This window comes from Caenorhabditis elegans, chromosome I (assembly GCF_000002985.6).
Source record: "Caenorhabditis elegans chromosome I".
In the NCBI taxonomy this organism is placed as follows: domain Eukaryota; kingdom Metazoa; phylum Nematoda; class Chromadorea; order Rhabditida; family Rhabditidae; genus Caenorhabditis; species Caenorhabditis elegans.
The window spans coordinates 12,656,775-12,674,488 of record NC_003279.8 but is presented as its reverse complement, the minus strand read 5'-3'; the positions used below and the strand labels follow the sequence as shown (position 1 = coordinate 12,674,488).

The window sequence follows — 17,714 nt, the reverse complement described above, 5'->3', positions numbered from 1 at the left end:
AATGGCAACATTTTTTTCACAATGCTGATCTCTCAAAGCTTGAAATAAATAATTTATTCTCACTAATAATGTGAATTTCAGGGGAAAAATTGTATGTCGTGTCTGTTGTCAAAAAATTTGAGCCAAAGTTCGAAAAAAAAAGTATGGGCTCAGAGAGCTCTGAAGGGGAAAAATCACATAAAAAGGGCGAAAGGAAGGCACATTTTGGGGCGAGAAACGGGGGAAATAAAAGTGAAAATTGTGCGCAAAAAAGTGAAGAGAAAGCCGACAAATTTGATTAAAAATTAGGAGAAAAAGGGGAAAATAAATAAATTAAGCGGTTTTGGTTGTGTGTGTGTGTGGTTTTAGCGAGAATATAAATAATATAATTATGTATAAAAATGGTCACATTTTGTGGTTTTTTTTTCTGAAAAAATCGAGGAAAAATGGCTGAAAAGAGTTTTTCAGTCCTCTCCACTGTCCGAATCATTTGCGTCGTGCTGTTTCGGATGATAACTGCCGTCGGAGCTTCCGTTCATTTTCATCGGGCGCTGAATTCCACCTGTAGCGGCTGCGGTGGCGGCCGACATCTCACTGGCGTTCGGTGTTCCTTGTTGTGACGGTCCTCGTGACAGTGTGTTTCGTTGGTTGGCAGGTTTTACTGGAAAATATTGGGATTTTTTGAATTTTCAAAAAAAAAATAAATTTGAAATTTTTTTTTCGAAAAAAAATTTCTGAAAATTTTGTTTTTTATAATTACTACAGAATTTAAAATCAGCTCGCTGAGAGCTTCCAAACAAGTATAATCATGACTAGGCTATGTTTATTTTGAACATTTTCCGAAATTTTGGGTCCCGCCACGAAAACTGGGTTACTGTAGGTTGGGATTTTAGTGGGGGACCCAGTTTTCGCGATTTCATTTAGATTTTTCGATTTCAGCTTACCGAGCTTTCAAATAAGTATAATTATGACTAGGTTGGCGGACATTTAAAATTTTCCAAAATGTTGGGTCCCACCGCGAAAGCCAATTTCGTGGTCGTGCCCCAAAATTGAAATTTTAGATTTTTGTTAAATAATTCAACTTCCGCTCGCCTAGAGCTTTAAAATAAACATAATCAAGACTAGGTTATGCGAAATTTTAAATTTTCGGACCCCACCACGAAAACTGGGTTACTGTAGGCAGCGATTTTCGTGGTGATACCCAATTTTCGCTATTTCAATTAGATTTTTCGATTTCATCTTACCAAGAGCTTCAAAACTAGTATAATAATGACTAGGTTTGGCGAAAATCTAATTTTTTCCAAAATTTTGGGTCTCATCGCGAAAATCAGTTTCGTGGTCGGGCCCAAAAATTGAAACTTCTCAAATTTTTTAGTAAATTCGTTTTCAGCTCATCAAGGGCTTTCAAATAAGTATAAACACGACAAGATTGCGTCACATGCGAAAATTTTGGGTCCCATCGCGAAAATGGGTTACTGTAGTTTATCATTTTCTTGGCGAGACCCGAATTTTCCAAGTTTGACAGAATATAGCCATGATTATACGCATTTGAAAGCTCTCGGTGTGCTGAATTCAAATTTTCTAATGAAATTTTTTAAAAAGTGGGTTCTCGCAATTTTCGCGGTGAGACCCAATTTTTTTCAAAATAATCTTAACCTAGTCATGATTATACTTATTTCAAAGCTCTCGGCGTGCTGAATTCAAATTTCCGGATTATATACCAGTAATAATCAAGTTATGAGCATTGGCGACCATCATATCAGTGACCTGATCCAGCGTCTTTCCGAGAACCTCAATTCCATTCACCTCGAGCACCTGAAAACCGGAATTTTTAGATTAAAAACTCTGAAAATTCCATTAAAAACCTCGTCATTAACACCAAGAAGGCCTGTGGACTCGGCGAGCCCACCATCGACAAGCCGGGAAATGAAAATTCCTGAAACTTTGACGACGCCTCGTTCTGTCACTCGAACCGATGTTCCGTCACTGAAAAAAGAATTGCAGATTTTTGGGATTTTCTGGCAAGAAATCTGAAATTTCCAGAAAAATCGATACCGAATATAGAATCCAAGTGGTCGTTCTTGTCCGTGCTTGCAGAGACGGACACGGCGATGAGCTTCTGGCACAATGTCCACGTCGATGATTGCAGAGACCTGCAAAATTGAAAATTTTTAAAAATTAATGGGAAATTTGAATTCAGCTCGTTAAGGGCTTCAAAATAAGTATAATCATGACTAGGTTTTGCCAATTTTGAAAATTCTCCTAAAATTTGGGTCCCGCCACGAAAAGTGACGAAATTTTAGAAAATTACTGCGAAATCTGAATTCAGCTCACTGGGAGCTTTCAAACAAGTATAATGGAATGACTAGGTTCCGCGAACTTTGAAAATTGTTGGTCTCGCCACGAAAATGGGATTACTGTATGTTGGCATTTTCGTGGTGGTGGGATCCAATTTTTGAGATTTTTATCAATATTTTTGAATTGGGAGCACTGTCAGCTTTAAAACTAGTATAATCATGGGTTCCGTTAACTTTGAAATATGCGGGTCCCACCGCGAAATTGGGGTTACTGTAGGTTGGCACTTTCGTGGCGGGACCAGATTTTTGCAATTTCATGAGTTCAACCGAATTCAGCTCACCGAGAGCTTTCAAATAAGTATAATCATGACTGGGCTCCGGAAAATTTGAAGATTTCCAAAATTTTGGGTCCCGCAGCGAAAATTTCCTTCGTGGTGGGACCAAAAATTGAAATTTTCAAAATTTTTTCCGGAATTTGAATTCAACTCATCAATAGCTTTCAAATAAGTATAATCATGACTAGGTTCTGCGAAATTTGAAATTTTTGGGTCCCATCACGAAACGGGATTACTGTGGTTTCGATTTTTCGTGGCGAGACCCAACTTTTTTCAAATCCATCGTAACCCGGTCATGATTATACTTATTTCGAAGCTCTCAGCGAGCTGAATTCAAAAATTCCACTTTTTTCGCTGTGAGACCCATTACCTGTCGAAAATCTTCGGGATTCGAGATTGAATAACTGCGTTTCGGTGGTTTTTGTGCCATAAGTGATGAAATTCCCTTCCATCGTTTATCAGAGTCTGTACCATAACCATATTTCTCTTCCCATGATTCACCGCGGCGTTGAATGAGCAAACGGAGCAGTGGGCGAGCCGATTCGAACGATTTTCGGAGGTTCTGCAAAAAAAATAATGGTAGTTTTGGGATTTTATCGATTTTTGGGATTTTTCTAGGAATTTATCGATTCTTTTTGTGATTTTTATTGATTTTTTGGGGATTTTTTACCGAATTTTTGTGATTTTTCAACAGATTTTTATCGATTTTTTATCGATTTTTTCCGATTTCTTGGGGTTTTGTATTGATTTTTTAAAGCGATTTTTGAGTTTTTTTGTAATTTTTTATCGATTCTTTTTGTGATTTTTATTGATTTTTTGGGGATTTTTCACCGAATTTTTGTGATTTTTGTTTCAATTTTTTGAGACTTTTTTCGATTTTTTTAAATCAATTTTTTGTAGTTTAGGACTTTTTATCGATTTTTTAAGATGTTTAGTGATTTTTTAGCGAAATTTTGTGATTTTTATCGATAAGTGATGTTTTAGTAATTTTCAGCATTTTTTAGTGAAAAATATCAATTTTAGGTCATTTTTACTCGATTTTTCTCGATTTTTTCACCGAAAAAATCAATTTTCTTCAGTTTTCCCTACTAACATTCAGATTTTTATAGACTTTTTATCGATTTTTATCGATTTTTTTTTGAGATTTTTATCGATTTTTTGAGTTTTTAAATCAATTTTTAATTGATTTTTTGTGATTTTTTTCGACTTTTCTGTGAGTTTTCAAATCGATCGATTTTTTGTCCTCGTAGGAGACACCCGAATATTAAATCGATTTTTTTATTATTATTATTTTTATTTTTTAACGATTTTTGAGCTGTTTTAAAAATCGATTTTGACTAACTTTAAGCTGAAAAAATCAATTTTCGAGACATTTTAATTGAATTTTTAGCATTTTTTAGTGAAAAATATCAATTTTATGTCATTTTTACTCGATTTTTTCGTTTTTTTTTTCACTGAAAAAATCAATTTTCTTCAGTTTTCCGCTACTAACATCGTCATTTGTGATTGGTAGAAGATCACCGCCAGTCGAGTTGTAGCACAGTGTGAATTGGACACTTTCCAGGTGATGAAGCTTCTCGACAAGGCTGAAAATATCGATTTTTACTTGAAAAATTGAACTTTTACGGGAAAATTGCTTCAAAAATCGAGTTTTCAGGTAAAATATCATTTTCCGCTCGTTTTTGGTAAAAAAAAACACAAAAAAAAAGACGAATTTTTCGATTTTCCGGCTGAAAATGGCGAAAATTCGATTTACGCATGATTTTAGCCCTAAAAATGCCGATTTTGGCCAAGTTTGGTTTGGAAAATAGATTTTTTAGGGTTTTCAAGGTAAAAATCGGAAAAAATCTGATTTTTTCAAGTAAAAAAAATCATTTTCCGCGTATTTTAGGACAAAAAACGCCGAATCCTTGGATTTTTCAGCTGAAAATCGTTGAAAATCCGATTTTCTGAATTTTAAGGGATTTTATGCCTAAAAATGACAATTTCAGTAACTTTTGGGTAGAGAAATCAATTTTTAACGTTTTTCTACGTCAAAAACATGGGTTTTGACGTATTTTAGGTAAAAAAAAAACGCTGAATTTTTCGATTTTTCGGCTAAAAATGGCCAAAAATCACCTCCGGAACCCATCGTAAGAGACACCAGACGCAGAATGCATTGGTATTGAGAAACGACGCCATTCAGAATCAAATTTCGATTTGACTTGAAGTGTTGAATGATGATTTTGATGGTAGGAGCCGTTGTAGGACATCTGAAAATTTGGATTTTTCGGGTTTTTTGAGCTGAAAAACGCGATTTTTAACAGTTTTCAGCTGGAAAATTGGAAATTCCGGCTTTTTTTGAGTAGAAAAATCGCATTTTTCGACGTTTTCCATACTTTTAAGCTGAAAAATTATGATTTTCGCAAATTAAAACTCACAATTACAAGTTACAGGTGCAGCTCCGCGTTGAGCCGGAAATAATGCACAATTTTCGTGGGAAATATCGATTTTTTCGGCTGAAAATTGGATTTTTTCACATTTTTGAACCTTTTTTAAGTGAAAAAATTATTAAGTGAATAATTTTTGAATTTATTAATCAAAAATCGGATTTTAAATAATTATTCAATGGAAAAAATTGAATTTTAATTTAAAAGTTAGAGTTTTGAACAGTTTTCAACGGAAAAAAAAACTGAATTTGAGTTGGAAAATAGACATTTTTAGGAAATTTGAGTAGAAAAATTGAATAAAAATTCCAAAAAATGGCAATTTTGAACATTTTTCTAGCGGAAAATGAAATTTCAAGCTAAAAATCGCATTTTTTGCGATTTTTACAAAAAAAACCTTCAAAACACCAAATTTCCGCTGAAAATTGAGTAAAAATGAGTCACAAAACTCTCCAAAAAAGTTTGATAAAAACTGATGACTCATCGCCAAAAATTTTCAATAAAAAATCGATAAAAAAGCTGATAAAAACAGCGAAAAATTCAAAAAAAAAGGTTAAAACTAAAACAAATCTTTACGCAAAAAAATGGAAAAAATTGAAACGAAAAACCGTGAAAATCAACAAAAACTGGGGGGCAAAAAAATGGATAAATTACGGGATTTTTCGCCGAAAAAATGGCGAAAAATCACAGAAAAATGCAATAAATTGAGGGGAAATCCTATTCTTCATCGTCTTCTTCTTCTTCTTCGGAATCCATTTCAAGACCTTCGAGTTCCTGGAAAAAATGGGTTTTTTTGAGTGGAAATTTGAGATTTTTTGGGGTTTTTTAGGCTAAAAAATGGGATTTTTGGAGGTTTTTTATGTTGAAAATCGGAAAATTTGATCATTTTAGGCAGTAAAATCGAATTTTCATCTTGAAATTAATCAATTTTATGAGAAAAACTCGAAATTTCGAACAATTTTTGGAATAAAATTGCAATTTTTCGCGTTTTCAAGTAGCTTTTCACTGAAAAATGTGGGAATTTTGGCGTTTTTTCCATAGAAAATCGGAATTTTAGTGAGAAAATTTCAATTTTTTGATAGAAAATATGAAGTTTATCACAAAAAATTCACTTTTAAAGTGGAAAATCGTGAATTTTCAGCCAAAAATGCCAAATTTTGTAAATTTTGAAGCTTTTTCTTCGGAAAAATCCAGATTTTTTGCATTTTTTTTAGCTCAAAAACAGAGTTTTCCATGGAAAAATAAATTTTGAGTAAAAAATGTCTAATTTTTCAGTGAAAAAATGGGGATTTTAGCGAATTTTTACATTTTTCCAGGTTTTAAAAGGGAACGTTTCAAAAAAGAAAAAAAAATTTTCGGATTTTCACCGAAAAAAACTCGAAAATCGACAATTTCCAATGAATTTGCATGTTTTTCATGCAATTTTTTAATAGAAAATCGTAAATTTTCAGTAAAAAATCGATTTTTCAGTGGTTTTTTCCAGAAACCTCATTATCAAAGAGGCTCTCATCAATTTCGACTTCATCTTGTGCTCCAATAAGTGTGACGTCAGAGAGATTGAGTGTAGCGTCACGAAGGAATAGTTGACGTCCTGGAAAATATTGGTTTTTTTTGAAATTTTCAGCGATTTTCAGACGGAAAATCACATTTTTTGTGAGATTTGGAGCCAGAAAATGGGATTTAAATGAATTTTTCGCCTGAAAAAGTTCAAAATTTCGATAATTTTGGCGTAGAAAATCGCAAGAATCGGGATTTTTATGATTTTTTCCACTAAAAAGACGGAAAATAGCATTTTTTCGGGATATTGCGAGTTTTTTTGTGAATTTTTCTGAAAAAATGGGGATTTTCCGATAATTTTAACTGCAATTTTCTTCAATTTTCCAATTTTCCGGTTAAAAATCTCTGGTTTTTTACGTTTTTTCGGTTGAAAATTGCACTTTTTAACCATTTTCATGCGTAAAATAGCCTTTTTCTTTGATTTTTAACTGAAAATCTCGAATTTTTTGCATGAAAACCGCCAATTTTTACGTTTTTCCAGGCGGCAACTTGCAATTTTTGGGGTTTTCCGCCCTAAAATCCTCATTTTTCCGCCATTTTCCATGTTAAAAATCGCGATTTTTACAGGTTTTCACTGAAAAATCGCAATTTTCAACGTTTTTCATGGAAAAACTGCGATTTTCTTCAATTTTCCGGCTCTAAAATGCTCAATTTCACAGCTTTTCACCTGTTAATCGTCCAGCCAACGATGCCAATCGTTCTTTTTCAGCTGCATCAATTTCAGCTTTCCGTTCCTCATCAAATCTGTCCTTCCAGGCTCGGAATGTGTCCGGTGTCACTACAGTACCTGGAAAATTTGGAGATTTTTGGCCATTTTATAACATTTTCTTGAGTTTTTGAGACATTTGTTCAGATTTTTCAAGGCTTTTAGGACATTTTTCAAAAAATTCGAGCAATTTTGAGTGCTTTTGGAGCATTTTTCTCGAATTTTTTGTACTTTTATAGCCAATTTCGCGAAATTTTGTGGAATTTCAACATTTTAAGCACTTTTCCCTATGAATTTTAGGTCTTACAGCGAAAAATTTAGATTTTTACAAATTTTTCCGTATAAAATCGTAAAATTCGAAGATTTTTCACAAATTTTCACCGATTTTTGTAAATTTTCGGCATTTTCTGGTATTTTCAGCTGTTTTTGCGCAATTTTCCCGCTAATTACATGAAATTCGGTGATTTTTGGCCGTTTGGGCGCGTTTTCAGCCCATTTTTGCCGAATTTTCGGCACTTTCATGCTATTTTTGATGAATTTCAGCTCAAAATTCGTTTTTTAGCGATTTCGATGAAGAAAATCGTGAATTTTCCTATAAAAATTTAAAAATTTCACTGAAAATCGGTGATTTTTCGAGTTTTAAGCGGTTTTGAACGTATTTATATGAATTCCGCTGTTTTTCGACAATTTTCAGCAAATTTTAGCGGATTCTAGACGAAAAAATTGAATTCTGTGGGGAATTTAAGCTGAAAATCACTTTTTTTGCAATTTTTCAGGGATTTTTTCCTGTTTTTGGGGATTTTCAGTGTCTTTTGATCAATTTTTGTCCATTTTTCTCCGATTTTTACAGATTTTCAACCATTTTTTACCCTCAAATTTCTTGCGGCTCTCGGCTTCTTTTTTCTCTTTCTCAATTTCGACTTTTTCCTCTTTTGCACGTTTTTTCACATCAACAAGCTCTCCAATTTCATCTTGAAGTGCTGAAACAATTGCAAAAACCATAACCATTCCGAGATTTTCTTCGGCAACAGAACGTAATTTATCGATTGATTCGGCGATTCGTTCGGCTGTGAATGCATCTTCAATTCCATTCAGAGTTATTATTGGAATCTGGAAAAAATTGGGGATTTTTAGGGCAAAAATGGCTTGAAAATGAGGATTCTGATGGGGAAAATCTGAAAAAAAAACAGGGAAAATTGAGATTTTCAGCAATTTTCAGCCTAACAATGGCTTGAACTCATGGTTTTTAGAGCAAAATTGGCTTAAAATTAGACATTTTCAGCAAATTTCTGAAAAATAGGTTACTTTTGGGCGTTTTTAGCCATTTTTAGCACAAAAAATCGACAAATCGGATTTTCGGCTGATTTCAGAGAATTTAACCGGTATTTTTGCTTTTACTGATTGCAATTAGTGAAAACCGTCAATTCTTATCCTTAAAAATGTTCCTAGTGATTTTTTCCTAAAATTTCTCCTAATGATTTTTCTGTATTTTTCAAGCAATTTTGGTGGTTTTCTACTCTTTTGAATAATTTACGAGATTTTCCAGCTTTTTCCAGTCTAAAATCGCATTTTCTCAGATTTTGCCGGTCATTTTAATCGGTTTTTCTATTTTTTTTCCAGTAAAATTCAGTTTTTCAGATTTTCCTCTTGAAAATCGATTTTTCGGAGCTTTTTCCTGGATTTTACCTCATCTGGATAATTTTCGGTAAATTCGATGCCTAATTCCACGTCGAAATCGTCGTCCGTTGGGTCTTCGTACTGAAAAACGGGAAAAATTGAGTTTTTTGATAAAATTAGGCTAAAAATTGAAATTTTGCCGTAAATTTTTGGGGTAGTTTTCGACGGAAATCTCGATTTTTCTATTTAAATCAAGCGAAAATCACAGTTTAACCCGTTGAAATCAAAGAGTTCTCGAAAAAATCACAATTTTCATGACAAACCTGATTTGACTTGAGCTGAATCGATAGTTCAATGTTCGGATAATCCCGGCTTGCCACGTGAATTTCTTCTTCCGAATAAATCGCTTCGAGAGCCTCGATTTCTTGCTCTTGTTGCTCCTGATGCGACATTTCTCGGCTTTCACGCGAGAAAAATCCAGTTTGTTGGAATGCTCGTAAAGTCTGGTGTAAAGTACGCAAGTGCGCGCCGCCGTGTTTGCGGACTTTAAATTGGCGCCGATTTGAATCGCAGTTTTTCGATCGAGGAGTTATAACTCGGAAATTGATGATATTTTTACGATTTGCAGAACCAAATCGATTTCGAAATAGGGGTAATGATAGAGTTTCAATGAAAGTCGATAAATTACCATTTTCCCTGCAAAAAAACGGAAATATAATCCGCTGAAAATAGCTGAAGATGCTGTTTTGACAGAATAAATATCGAAAAAAAATATTGTGAGCTTTTGGGATACTCGAAAATTTGAGACCTTACAGAAAGGCGATGTATAGCAAAAACTAAGAGTGCTATCAAAATTTTGTTAACTAACGAAATGGTCCTCAGACTATGGCAATCATTTTGTTAGTTGAAAGTTTTTAGATTGCAGTTATGGTGACAAAGTTAGATTCGCTTAAACTTTTGATGTTTCACGACACTGTACATTTTGAGGTACAACTGTTAAGCAGATGTATCTCAAAAACTAAGAGTGCTATTAAAACTTATTCAATTAACAAAATGATCCTCAAACTATGTAACATATCAAATTGGTTGAAATTTGTTGATTGCATTAACGGTAAAAAAGTTACATCTGTTCAAACTTAACATGTTCTGCGACACTCTAAATTTTGAAGTATAATGGTTAAAGCGGTGTATCTCAAAAATTAAGTGATATCAAAAAATTGTCCAGCAGTCTCTAATAGTACGTAATTCGCACAGAGCCCGGGAATTGTGTAGCATGCTGGGCTCTGCGGCTCTTTTCTCGGCGCATCTGAAAATTCCATTTTTAGTGCTTTAGAAAGAAAGAGTGTGCAAATGATTATACTAGTTGAAAAGCTGGAGCAATAAGCTTTTCATAAAAAATATAATTTGGAAAAAAGTGTACAGATCATTCCATACTACTCGAAATGCGCCGAGAGCCAAATGATTCGGCTCTCGGCTCTCGGCTCTTTGGTTCAAGGCGTATGTATATCTACAACTATCTATATCTATATGTCTATATATATGTATATATGTGTATATCTATATGTATAAGTATATCTATATCTACAACCACTTTGTTTAAAATTTAATTTTTCTAATGATAAGCTTATTGCTCCAGCTATTTAACTAGTATAATCATTCGCAAACTCTTTCTCGCTAAAACACTGAAAGATGCACCGAGAAAAGAGCCGCACAGTTCAGGTGGCATGTCGCAGAAACGCTGGCAATATCTGAAAACCCTGGATCGATATTCCAATATTCCAATACATAGAGCGTCTTACCATTCCATCCAGCCACCTCTGTTCATTTCGTTATTATCTACGTCAACAAATGACTTCTCTTGTGCCTTTCCCTATCTGTAAACTCCCATCAACCGCACTCACCGCTGTAACGGATCACATGAACATTTTAGAAATGTAAGTTATTTTTGTAATAGTATCTAGCTATATATTTAATTGTTATATTTTCAGTTTTTCCCTTCTTGCCACTTCACAAAACTCAAACCACCTCGTTTCCAAGTCCATCAGAGCTTTTACAATGTTGAAGAGAGCCTCAAGAAAGGATTACTTCACTGCTTCGATTATTGCCTGTGAAGATCTTATCGAAATCATTCTAAGTTTTCAAGGATACCAACTCCCTATTTATGTGGGGAATGAACTTTCCGAAGTTCGAAAAACAATCATCTTCCTCAACGAAACCGTTATTCTGTATCCTTTTAATATCGAAATAGATTATAGAAAGGAAGAAGACGTCCGACGAATTGTAGAAATGATTCGCTCAATTCGTCAACGGTTCTACATATTCTGCTTCACAAACCAAAGCATATCGGAGGAGTTGTTCGAGATTATTCTGAAACTACGCTCATGCAAGTTGCACATAGATGTGACAAATCCCCACAGGATAAGCGTCAACAACTGGAAGATGCTCATTAATTGCGTGAGCACATCGGCTAGCTTCAACGGAATTAACATCTCAAGCCGAAAGATAAGGATGCTTCGAAAATTATGGAATAAAGGAAATTCTCTGCGGTCGTTTGAAGCAAAAGGAATGAATATAAAGAACAGATACTGTTCGATAGATTCATTTGGTAAACGCAAATTCAACATTAATGGATAGTTTTTTTTTAATACTATTTTTCTCTTTTTTGTCCATTTCTCACCATATATCTATTCTAGATATCTATTCTTCTGTTCAAGATTTCAAAAAAAAAAATCTTCAACAATAAACTAATGTTCAACTAAACTTTGGATCAATTATCTTGCTTTACTACTCAAAATTTGAGATGAAACAACATAATTCTGGCATAGTTTCAAGAAACGCCAATAAGACCTTTTTCTAGTCATTTTTGGACTTAGAAGAGTTCTTTTTAATGCTACTCTCCTAGAGAACAACATATCCGACGTCCGGCAAATCGGCAAATTGCCGGAATTGAAATTTCCGGCAAACCAGCAAACCGGCAAGAATTGTCGGAAAAACGGCAATTTGCCGAAAATTTCCGGCAAATTGTGGTTTTGCACTTATTTTTTTGGAAATTACAGAACATTTATTTTGATAAGTAAGCAAATTCTGTGACAATATCTAGAAAAAAACGGGAAAAATGTGTTCCCGTCTTGTAAAAAACCCTCTAAACATTTCCGGCAAATCTGATATCCGGCAAACGGCAACCACCCCTGCAACATATCTCGATTTTCTTTGGTTTTCTTAAAAAGTTGTGAAATGTCCGCTGATCTGCTATTTTTAGTCAATTAGAATATAGGCCACCAAAGCCAAACAAACATGGTGCATCGACGAAGGCAGATGGGAGGTTTGCCAACCTTGGAAACACGTTTTCCCAACTGTGTAGTCTCACCCTCAATGTACCATGTATTCAACGCGGTATTGTATTGATCTTTGTAATTCTAATCGATACAGCTGCGTCTAACCATCGCATTCAGTAACAAGTCATATGCAAAATTTAGACATGTAAGTTACTTTTTTCTTATTCGCTTTTCAATAGTTATATATTTTCAGAGTTGTACTTCTTGCAGCATCGATAAATGCTAAACGTATTGTGTCCAAGTCTATTAGAAACTTCGCGCTACTACTCAAATTGTGACAAACATTTCGTCCGTAAAAAAATTTTCAGATTGTGTTAACGTCTGTCAAGTTATGAGCCTTCTAGAAAATGTCAGCCATAACAGAAAAGAAGGGAAAGTTTTTGACTAACAAAATGGTTTTTGGATTATGACTAGCATTTTGTCAATAAAATTTTTAATACTACGTTAACGTCTGTAAAGTTATGAGCTTTTTGGGCTTCGAAGGAAATATTTGTCTGTAAAGATTTTGTCTGCAATTAGTTTATTATGTATAAAAACTCAATATTTGTTGTTCGAGAAATTCGGAATGTTACACACAATTTCCATTTGAACAATGCAAACCAATCGGGCAAACTCTGCTGTCCTTACACTTCATGTCTGGTCCAAAATTTGAGAAACGGCGTTCAGCATCAAAGTCAGACATATATCTGCACACTCCTGACATGCAGCTGTATTCAAATCCACAACGTTTGTCCTCTGGGCACTTTCTAAATTCAGATAATGGTGTGCACACGTAATGTCCGCACAAATCAGTTCCAGAGCACTCGTAATCTTTGTCGCATCGCTTTTCAGTTGGTGATTTGAAGAAGCCAATGTTGTCGCAGAAAGCGGTGGCAACCATGAACACAAGGAATATCTGATGAGTTGAAAATTATGTATAAAAATCCCAAAATTAAAAAAAAACGTTGACTTACCGGGAGCTGCTTCATTTTTTCAGTGTCGAATGAACAATTGTGATCTGCTGCCTAGTTTTAAGTGGTCTTCCTGATCGAATTATTTTTACGACCGAAAAAAAAAACTGAGAATTTTGATAAAATTGAAAGGAAACGTTTTCTAACAGATACATACATGCTGAAAGAGCCTGCCTGCCTGGTGACCTACGCCTGATTATTGCCTACACATGTGTCTGTTCTCCCGGAGGTTGAGCAAATCGGCCTGTTGGCTCGGTAGGCTCTACGCAGGCTCCACCAGTACCAAATCCTTATAGTTCTCGGGGCAAATTGCCCAGCACGTGAAATTCCAATTTGTATATTGAGGGGTGTGCGAAGTGTTCCAACTCGATGGCCCATACGGCAAATATGCGATGCTGAACATCTTAGGAAGAATGCTATAACTTTTGATATTTTTTGGAGCACCAAAGTTACTGAATTCTTAGCGCTTTGTGCGTGCAAATGGTTATTTTTCTCAATTATGTAGTTGGAACAATAAAGTCAGTACATATACAAAATGTTTTATACTTAATAATGTTTGATATTGTGAGATATAGAAGCATGAGAGTAAAGACAAAAAAAGTTTCTCAATAGGAAGAACGAAAATTAAAAACAAGAACATTAAAAGTAGAAATGCCTTCCGACCTGAATCTTGTGTTCACCAATGAGTAGTATCTTTTCCCTAATTGTAAAGTGATTCATTATTTCAAACGTGGAAACTGAATCATTAGTCGATCTGTAAGTATAAATATATATATAATATGTTTTCAACGATAAAAACACTTCCACTTTTTTATGTTTTGTATTCATTAAAATTACTGATTTATCAAGTCTGATGTTCATTCCTTTCGCTTCAAACCTATTAAAATTAGCTGATCGTTTAATCCATTTTCTGATGAATTCATTCAATTGTTGACTGGAAATGTTAATACGGTTCAAACTAAGCGCTGTATTCACACAACGAGGAAGCTTGTCCAAATTACGGTTGCTTATATTGTGTGGGTTGAGCACACTGATGCGCAATTTAGATGTTTTTTTTTGCTTAGAAGAATCTCGAACACATCATCCGATATGGTTTGGCTGGTGAAAGTTATGATATAAAAATGTTTAGCAGGTGGTATACTTTCAAGAGCATTTATGACATTTTCTTTCTGATTGTAATTAATTTGGGCTTTGAAATTCACCCGAAATTCTTCGTTCAGGTAATTGATTGATTCTCGAACTTTGTTAATGTCATTCCCAATATAGTAGGTCAATTGGTTTTCTAACATAACTTTGAAATGTTCTTTAGTAGAAATGATCAATACGGAGTAGTGATCATCTTTTGCTTTTGCTACTCGTCTCGAAAGGTTTCTAATGGACTGGGAAACAAGACGTTTCGCATTTTTGGAAGTGTTGAGAAGTACAATTCTGAAAATATATAGCTTGAATTTTGAAGAACACCTATAACTTACATTTCCATAATTTTCAAGTAAGAAGTTACAACAGAGAGTGCAATAAATGGAAGTTTACAGAGAGGGAATGGTACAGTAGAATCCATTTACAGACAAAGGGTGTTAGAAATGAATGTGAGTGGCTGGATGGGATGACTAGACCTTGCACACTGGAATTTTGATCAAATTCCTGCGTTTTTGTTATGTTAGTGCAACTGGAAAAGAAAATTGACAGGTGTGAGATTATCTTTTATTGGATCAATAAAAGTGCGAGACGCTGCATATCGAATCGACAACTCAAGACAATGCTCGGGTTGTACACCAATAGAGTCTAAAAGACCGTCAATCGATTGTATCTATCTGTATATCGAGGCTAAACACGCCAGCAGCGTCCAATTGTCTAAATACCAACCACTCACATTCATTCCATCAGTATCTTCTGCACTCATCGTTTATAAATGTCTTCTGCTGTACCCCTTCCCCTCTGTAAACTACCATTTCTTGCACTCTCTGCTGTAACTGCTCATTTGAAAACCATGGATATGTAAGTTACTTTAGTACATTAATATCCAAGTTTAATTTTTTTTTTAGTTTTACACTTCTTGCAACTTCAAAAAATGCACAACGCCTCGTTTCTCAGTCAATGAGAAACTTTGATATTTGGAAGACAAAAATGAAAGAGAAATGCTTCAGGCTATATATTGTTGCAAGTGCCGATCATATCAAAATTTCTATGGCAGACCGAATGTTCTATATCGGAAACAACATTGGCAAATTTCGAGATAAAATCAGTTACATATTCAAATGCGTTAAAGTGTATAGATATGATATTGAAGTCAATCACAGAAGGGAAGAAGATGTCCGCCAAATTTTGAACATTTTACGCTCCGTCCGTTATTGTACTATTTCTAGAATGTCCTATACAAACCAAAGAATATCAGGTGAAACGTTCCAATTGTTCGCTAGACTTGGGTCATGGAGATCCTCATTGCATGTTAATGTGACAAATCCACATTATACAAGAGTGCATTTGGGGGATTTGAACTATACGAAAATCATTTTGAATGGTATTAACATCTCTAATCAAGAATTGAACGAATTTATCGGTAGATACGATGGTGGATGCTCCCGAAAGAGTTATATTGAAGCAAAAGGAATGAGCAGCATCCTTGTAAAGTCTGAGATTTTGAAGTATATTAAAGCTAGAGAAATGTGAGTGAATTTCTGTTTGAAGGGGAGTAGAGTTTGTGGGGAAATATATGTTTGCCCCTGATTCCGAATATCAATGTGAAAAAATTCAAAAAAATTTCCCTGATTTTATATTAATTTTTGAAAATCCGAAAATCCATTGGAGTAGCGCCAGTGGGAAATTGTTTAAAACCACTTTTTTGGTCCCAAAATGACTTAATATCATGATAAAACTTTTCAAAAAAAAAATTGAAAATGTTTACTTACTGTCAAAAAGTGGCAATTACTCAGTTTATGTCACTCATAATTTTGGAAGTCGACCAAAAAAAAAAAAATGTTTCGACATTTTTTATGTTTTAATTTTGTTTAAATTAATTGTATTAAAGCATTGTAGGGGTCGAAACATGCGACATTTCTTTAAATTTCTTAAAAAGCTCGTATTTTTCAAAACTTTGACCGGAAATTATAAAAAATCTAACATTTTTTGGAGTATTTCATTATGATATTCGGTTGTTTTGGATCATCAGAAGTGCATTCAGACAAAATCCCCACTGGCGCTACTCCACCTTTAAATACGAATTTACGTATTATTTATGTTTACAGAAAGGATGGTTCAGTTTCCAAGTTTCACGTAACAAAGAATTGTCGGACCAGAGACATTAACTTGGAAGTATTTATTGGGGAACACTGCGTGCAGCTGCAAAATAATTCATGTTCTGACAGGTTTTTTTAAATGTAAAATATACATAGTTTCACTGTTTAAAACTTTCTTGCATCTCATATACTTCTTTTTTTCATTTTCATTTTCAAAACAAACAGCGAGCGGCTCTCTTGGTTTTGGGAAACTGATCGCGGGTTGCTTTTTTTTAAATAAATGTTTTTCTTCTTTCGAGCGTGATCATTTCCAGATTAAAAAAATAGTAAAAATAAGCTGAGGCTAATGTCCAACATTTTTTCGGCGTCAGCCTACGAATTATACAATTTCGACATTTTTTGAAAATAAAAGTTCGTTAATCTGAATTATCCACGTTTATTATTGATAAAACTACAATTGCAAAAATTTATGCAAGAGTTCTTGTTTCTTGTTTCTTGCAACAAATACAGCAGCCGACATCTCGTGAGCCCGTTTTTGACAACTTTTACTGATTTTGCCGTATCTCGAAAACTAAATTTTTTCAGGAAATGTTGTTATAGGGAAATAGTCTTCAGACTATTTGCCATCGTTTGTGTCTATTCACTTTGTTCTGAAAAATCCAGCAAAAAAGTTATGGGAGTGCAAACTTGTCGCTCACTAGGTGCCACCTACCCACTACAACCAAAAATCAGGTTACTTAGTTCAAAATATTTTTTTCGAGCACTTTCTAGAAATAACACATGTAAAATCACAATTAAGCTATATTCAAACACAATATCAAGATTCAGGAAAAAAAATTCATCGTTTGCGAGAAATGTTCGAGGCGTGGCCGTGCACTATTCAAGTTTGCACTCCCACATCTTTTTTGCAGGATTTTTGAGAGCAAAGTGAATAGGCACAAACGATGACAAATAGTCTGAAGACTATTTCCCTATAACAACATTTCCTGAAAAAATTTCGTTTTCGAGATACGGCCCGAATCAGTAAACTTTGTCAAAAACGGGCCCACGAGATGTCGGCCGCTGTATTTTTTGTCCTGGCACTGGTAAAAAATTTAAACAACTGAATACAAGTAGACGAAATTATGAATAATACTTCATCAGTTAAACTTTTTTCGAAAACATTTCTAGTTTTAAAGTTGTGCTCGTTTGTAAAATTTGTCCATTTATCAAAAATCGAAAATGGGATATGTTTTTGGCCGGCGCTGTATATACATTTATCTTATTTACAGAGCTGTAC

The 17,714-nt window shown here is 34.3% G+C and overlaps 5 protein-coding genes, 1 non-coding gene and 1 pseudogene across 8 annotated transcripts; 3 read left to right on the top strand and 4 right to left on the bottom strand.

The window, feature by feature from the left end:
- Positions 1–41: 41 nt before the first annotated feature.
- Positions 42–5,109, bottom strand: par-6 (Partitioning defective protein 6; the record flags this gene model as incomplete). Of its 2 annotated transcripts, NM_001047222.7 has the most annotated exons (8): positions 42–640; positions 1,701–1,794; positions 1,845–1,965; positions 2,035–2,132; positions 2,982–3,173; positions 4,104–4,197; positions 4,730–4,863; positions 5,032–5,109. In NM_001047222.7, 7 exons carry the CDS (start codon positions 4,861–4,863, stop codon positions 444–446), a joined length of 930 nt encoding a protein of 309 aa, NP_001040687.1. The 2 variants fall into 2 exon arrangements, with proteins under 2 accessions (NP_001040687.1, NP_001040688.1); NM_001047223.5 differs by lacking the exons at positions 4,104–4,197; positions 4,730–4,863; positions 5,032–5,109 and having other exon boundaries at positions 444–640; positions 2,982–3,041.
- On the top strand, positions 2,169–2,234 carry T26E3.14. The gene has a single exon (NR_050654.1). It is a non-coding gene; the product is annotated as an Unclassified non-coding RNA T26E3.14 (non-coding RNA).
- A 486-nt stretch (positions 5,110–5,595) lies between the features above and the next one.
- On the bottom strand, positions 5,596–9,379 carry T26E3.4 (RWD domain-containing protein). Its single transcript, NM_060806.10, has 6 exons — positions 9,241–9,379; positions 8,987–9,058; positions 8,170–8,410; positions 7,262–7,381; positions 6,525–6,628; positions 5,596–5,811 (listed from the first exon to the last, which is right to left on the bottom strand). Exons 1-6 carry the CDS (start codon positions 9,367–9,369, stop codon positions 5,755–5,757), a joined length of 723 nt encoding a protein of 240 aa, NP_493207.1. The 5' UTR covers positions 9,370–9,379; the 3' UTR covers positions 5,596–5,754.
- Positions 9,380–10,655: 1,276 nt separating this feature from the next.
- T26E3.5 (F-box domain-containing protein) lies at positions 10,656–11,677 on the top strand. The gene is made up of 2 exons (NM_060805.4): positions 10,656–10,851; positions 10,906–11,677. Exons 1-2 carry the CDS (start codon positions 10,766–10,768, stop codon positions 11,549–11,551), a joined length of 732 nt encoding a protein of 243 aa, NP_493206.2. The 5' UTR covers positions 10,656–10,765; the 3' UTR covers positions 11,552–11,677.
- Positions 11,678–12,756: 1,079 nt separating this feature from the next.
- On the bottom strand, positions 12,757–13,235 carry T26E3.6 (DUF7107 domain-containing protein). The gene is made up of 2 exons (NM_060804.4): positions 13,206–13,235; positions 12,757–13,147 (listed from the first exon to the last, which is right to left on the bottom strand). Exons 1-2 carry the CDS (start codon positions 13,218–13,220, stop codon positions 12,821–12,823), a joined length of 342 nt encoding a protein of 113 aa, NP_493205.2. The 5' UTR covers positions 13,221–13,235; the 3' UTR covers positions 12,757–12,820.
- A 606-nt stretch (positions 13,236–13,841) lies between these two features.
- T26E3.11 lies at positions 13,842–14,760 on the bottom strand (annotated as a pseudogene). Its single transcript has 2 exons — positions 14,675–14,760; positions 13,842–14,630 (listed from the first exon to the last, which is right to left on the bottom strand). Coding segments are annotated over exons 1-2 (875 nt in total).
- A 282-nt stretch (positions 14,761–15,042) lies between these two features.
- On the top strand, positions 15,043–16,727 carry T26E3.8 (F-box domain-containing protein). Its single transcript, NM_060803.5, has 3 exons — positions 15,043–15,197; positions 15,245–15,865; positions 16,445–16,727. The coding sequence occupies exons 1-3, from the start codon at positions 15,112–15,114 to the stop codon at positions 16,572–16,574; spliced, it is 837 nt and encodes a 278-aa protein (NP_493204.2). The 5' UTR covers positions 15,043–15,111; the 3' UTR covers positions 16,575–16,727.
- Positions 16,728–17,714: the final 987 nt, after the last annotated feature.

Coding starts and splice junctions, on each gene's coding strand:
- T26E3.4 (NM_060806.10), bottom strand. CDS start 9,369: ATGTCGCATCAGGAGCAACAAGAGCAAGAAATCGAGGCTCTCGAAGCG. Junction 8,411..8,986: donor CCGAAAATTATCCAGATGAG/GTAAAATCCAGG, acceptor AATTTTTTCCAG/ATTCCAATAATAACTCTGAA. Junction 5,812..6,524: donor AGAGCCTCTTTGATAATGAG/GTTTCTGGAAAA, acceptor CATTTTTTCCAG/GAACTCGAAGGTCTTGAAAT.
- T26E3.5 (NM_060805.4), top strand. CDS start 10,766: ATGACTTCTCTTGTGCCTTTCCCTATCTGTAAACTCCCATCAACCGCA. Junction 10,852..10,905: donor CACATGAACATTTTAGAAAT/GTAAGTTATTTT, acceptor TTATATTTTCAG/TTTTTCCCTTCTTGCCACTT.
- T26E3.8 (NM_060803.5), top strand. CDS start 15,112: ATGTCTTCTGCTGTACCCCTTCCCCTCTGTAAACTACCATTTCTTGCA. Junction 15,198..15,244: donor CATTTGAAAACCATGGATAT/GTAAGTTACTTT, acceptor TTTTTTTTTTAG/TTTTACACTTCTTGCAACTT. Junction 15,866..16,444: donor TATATTAAAGCTAGAGAAAT/GTGAGTGAATTT, acceptor TTATGTTTACAG/AAAGGATGGTTCAGTTTCCA.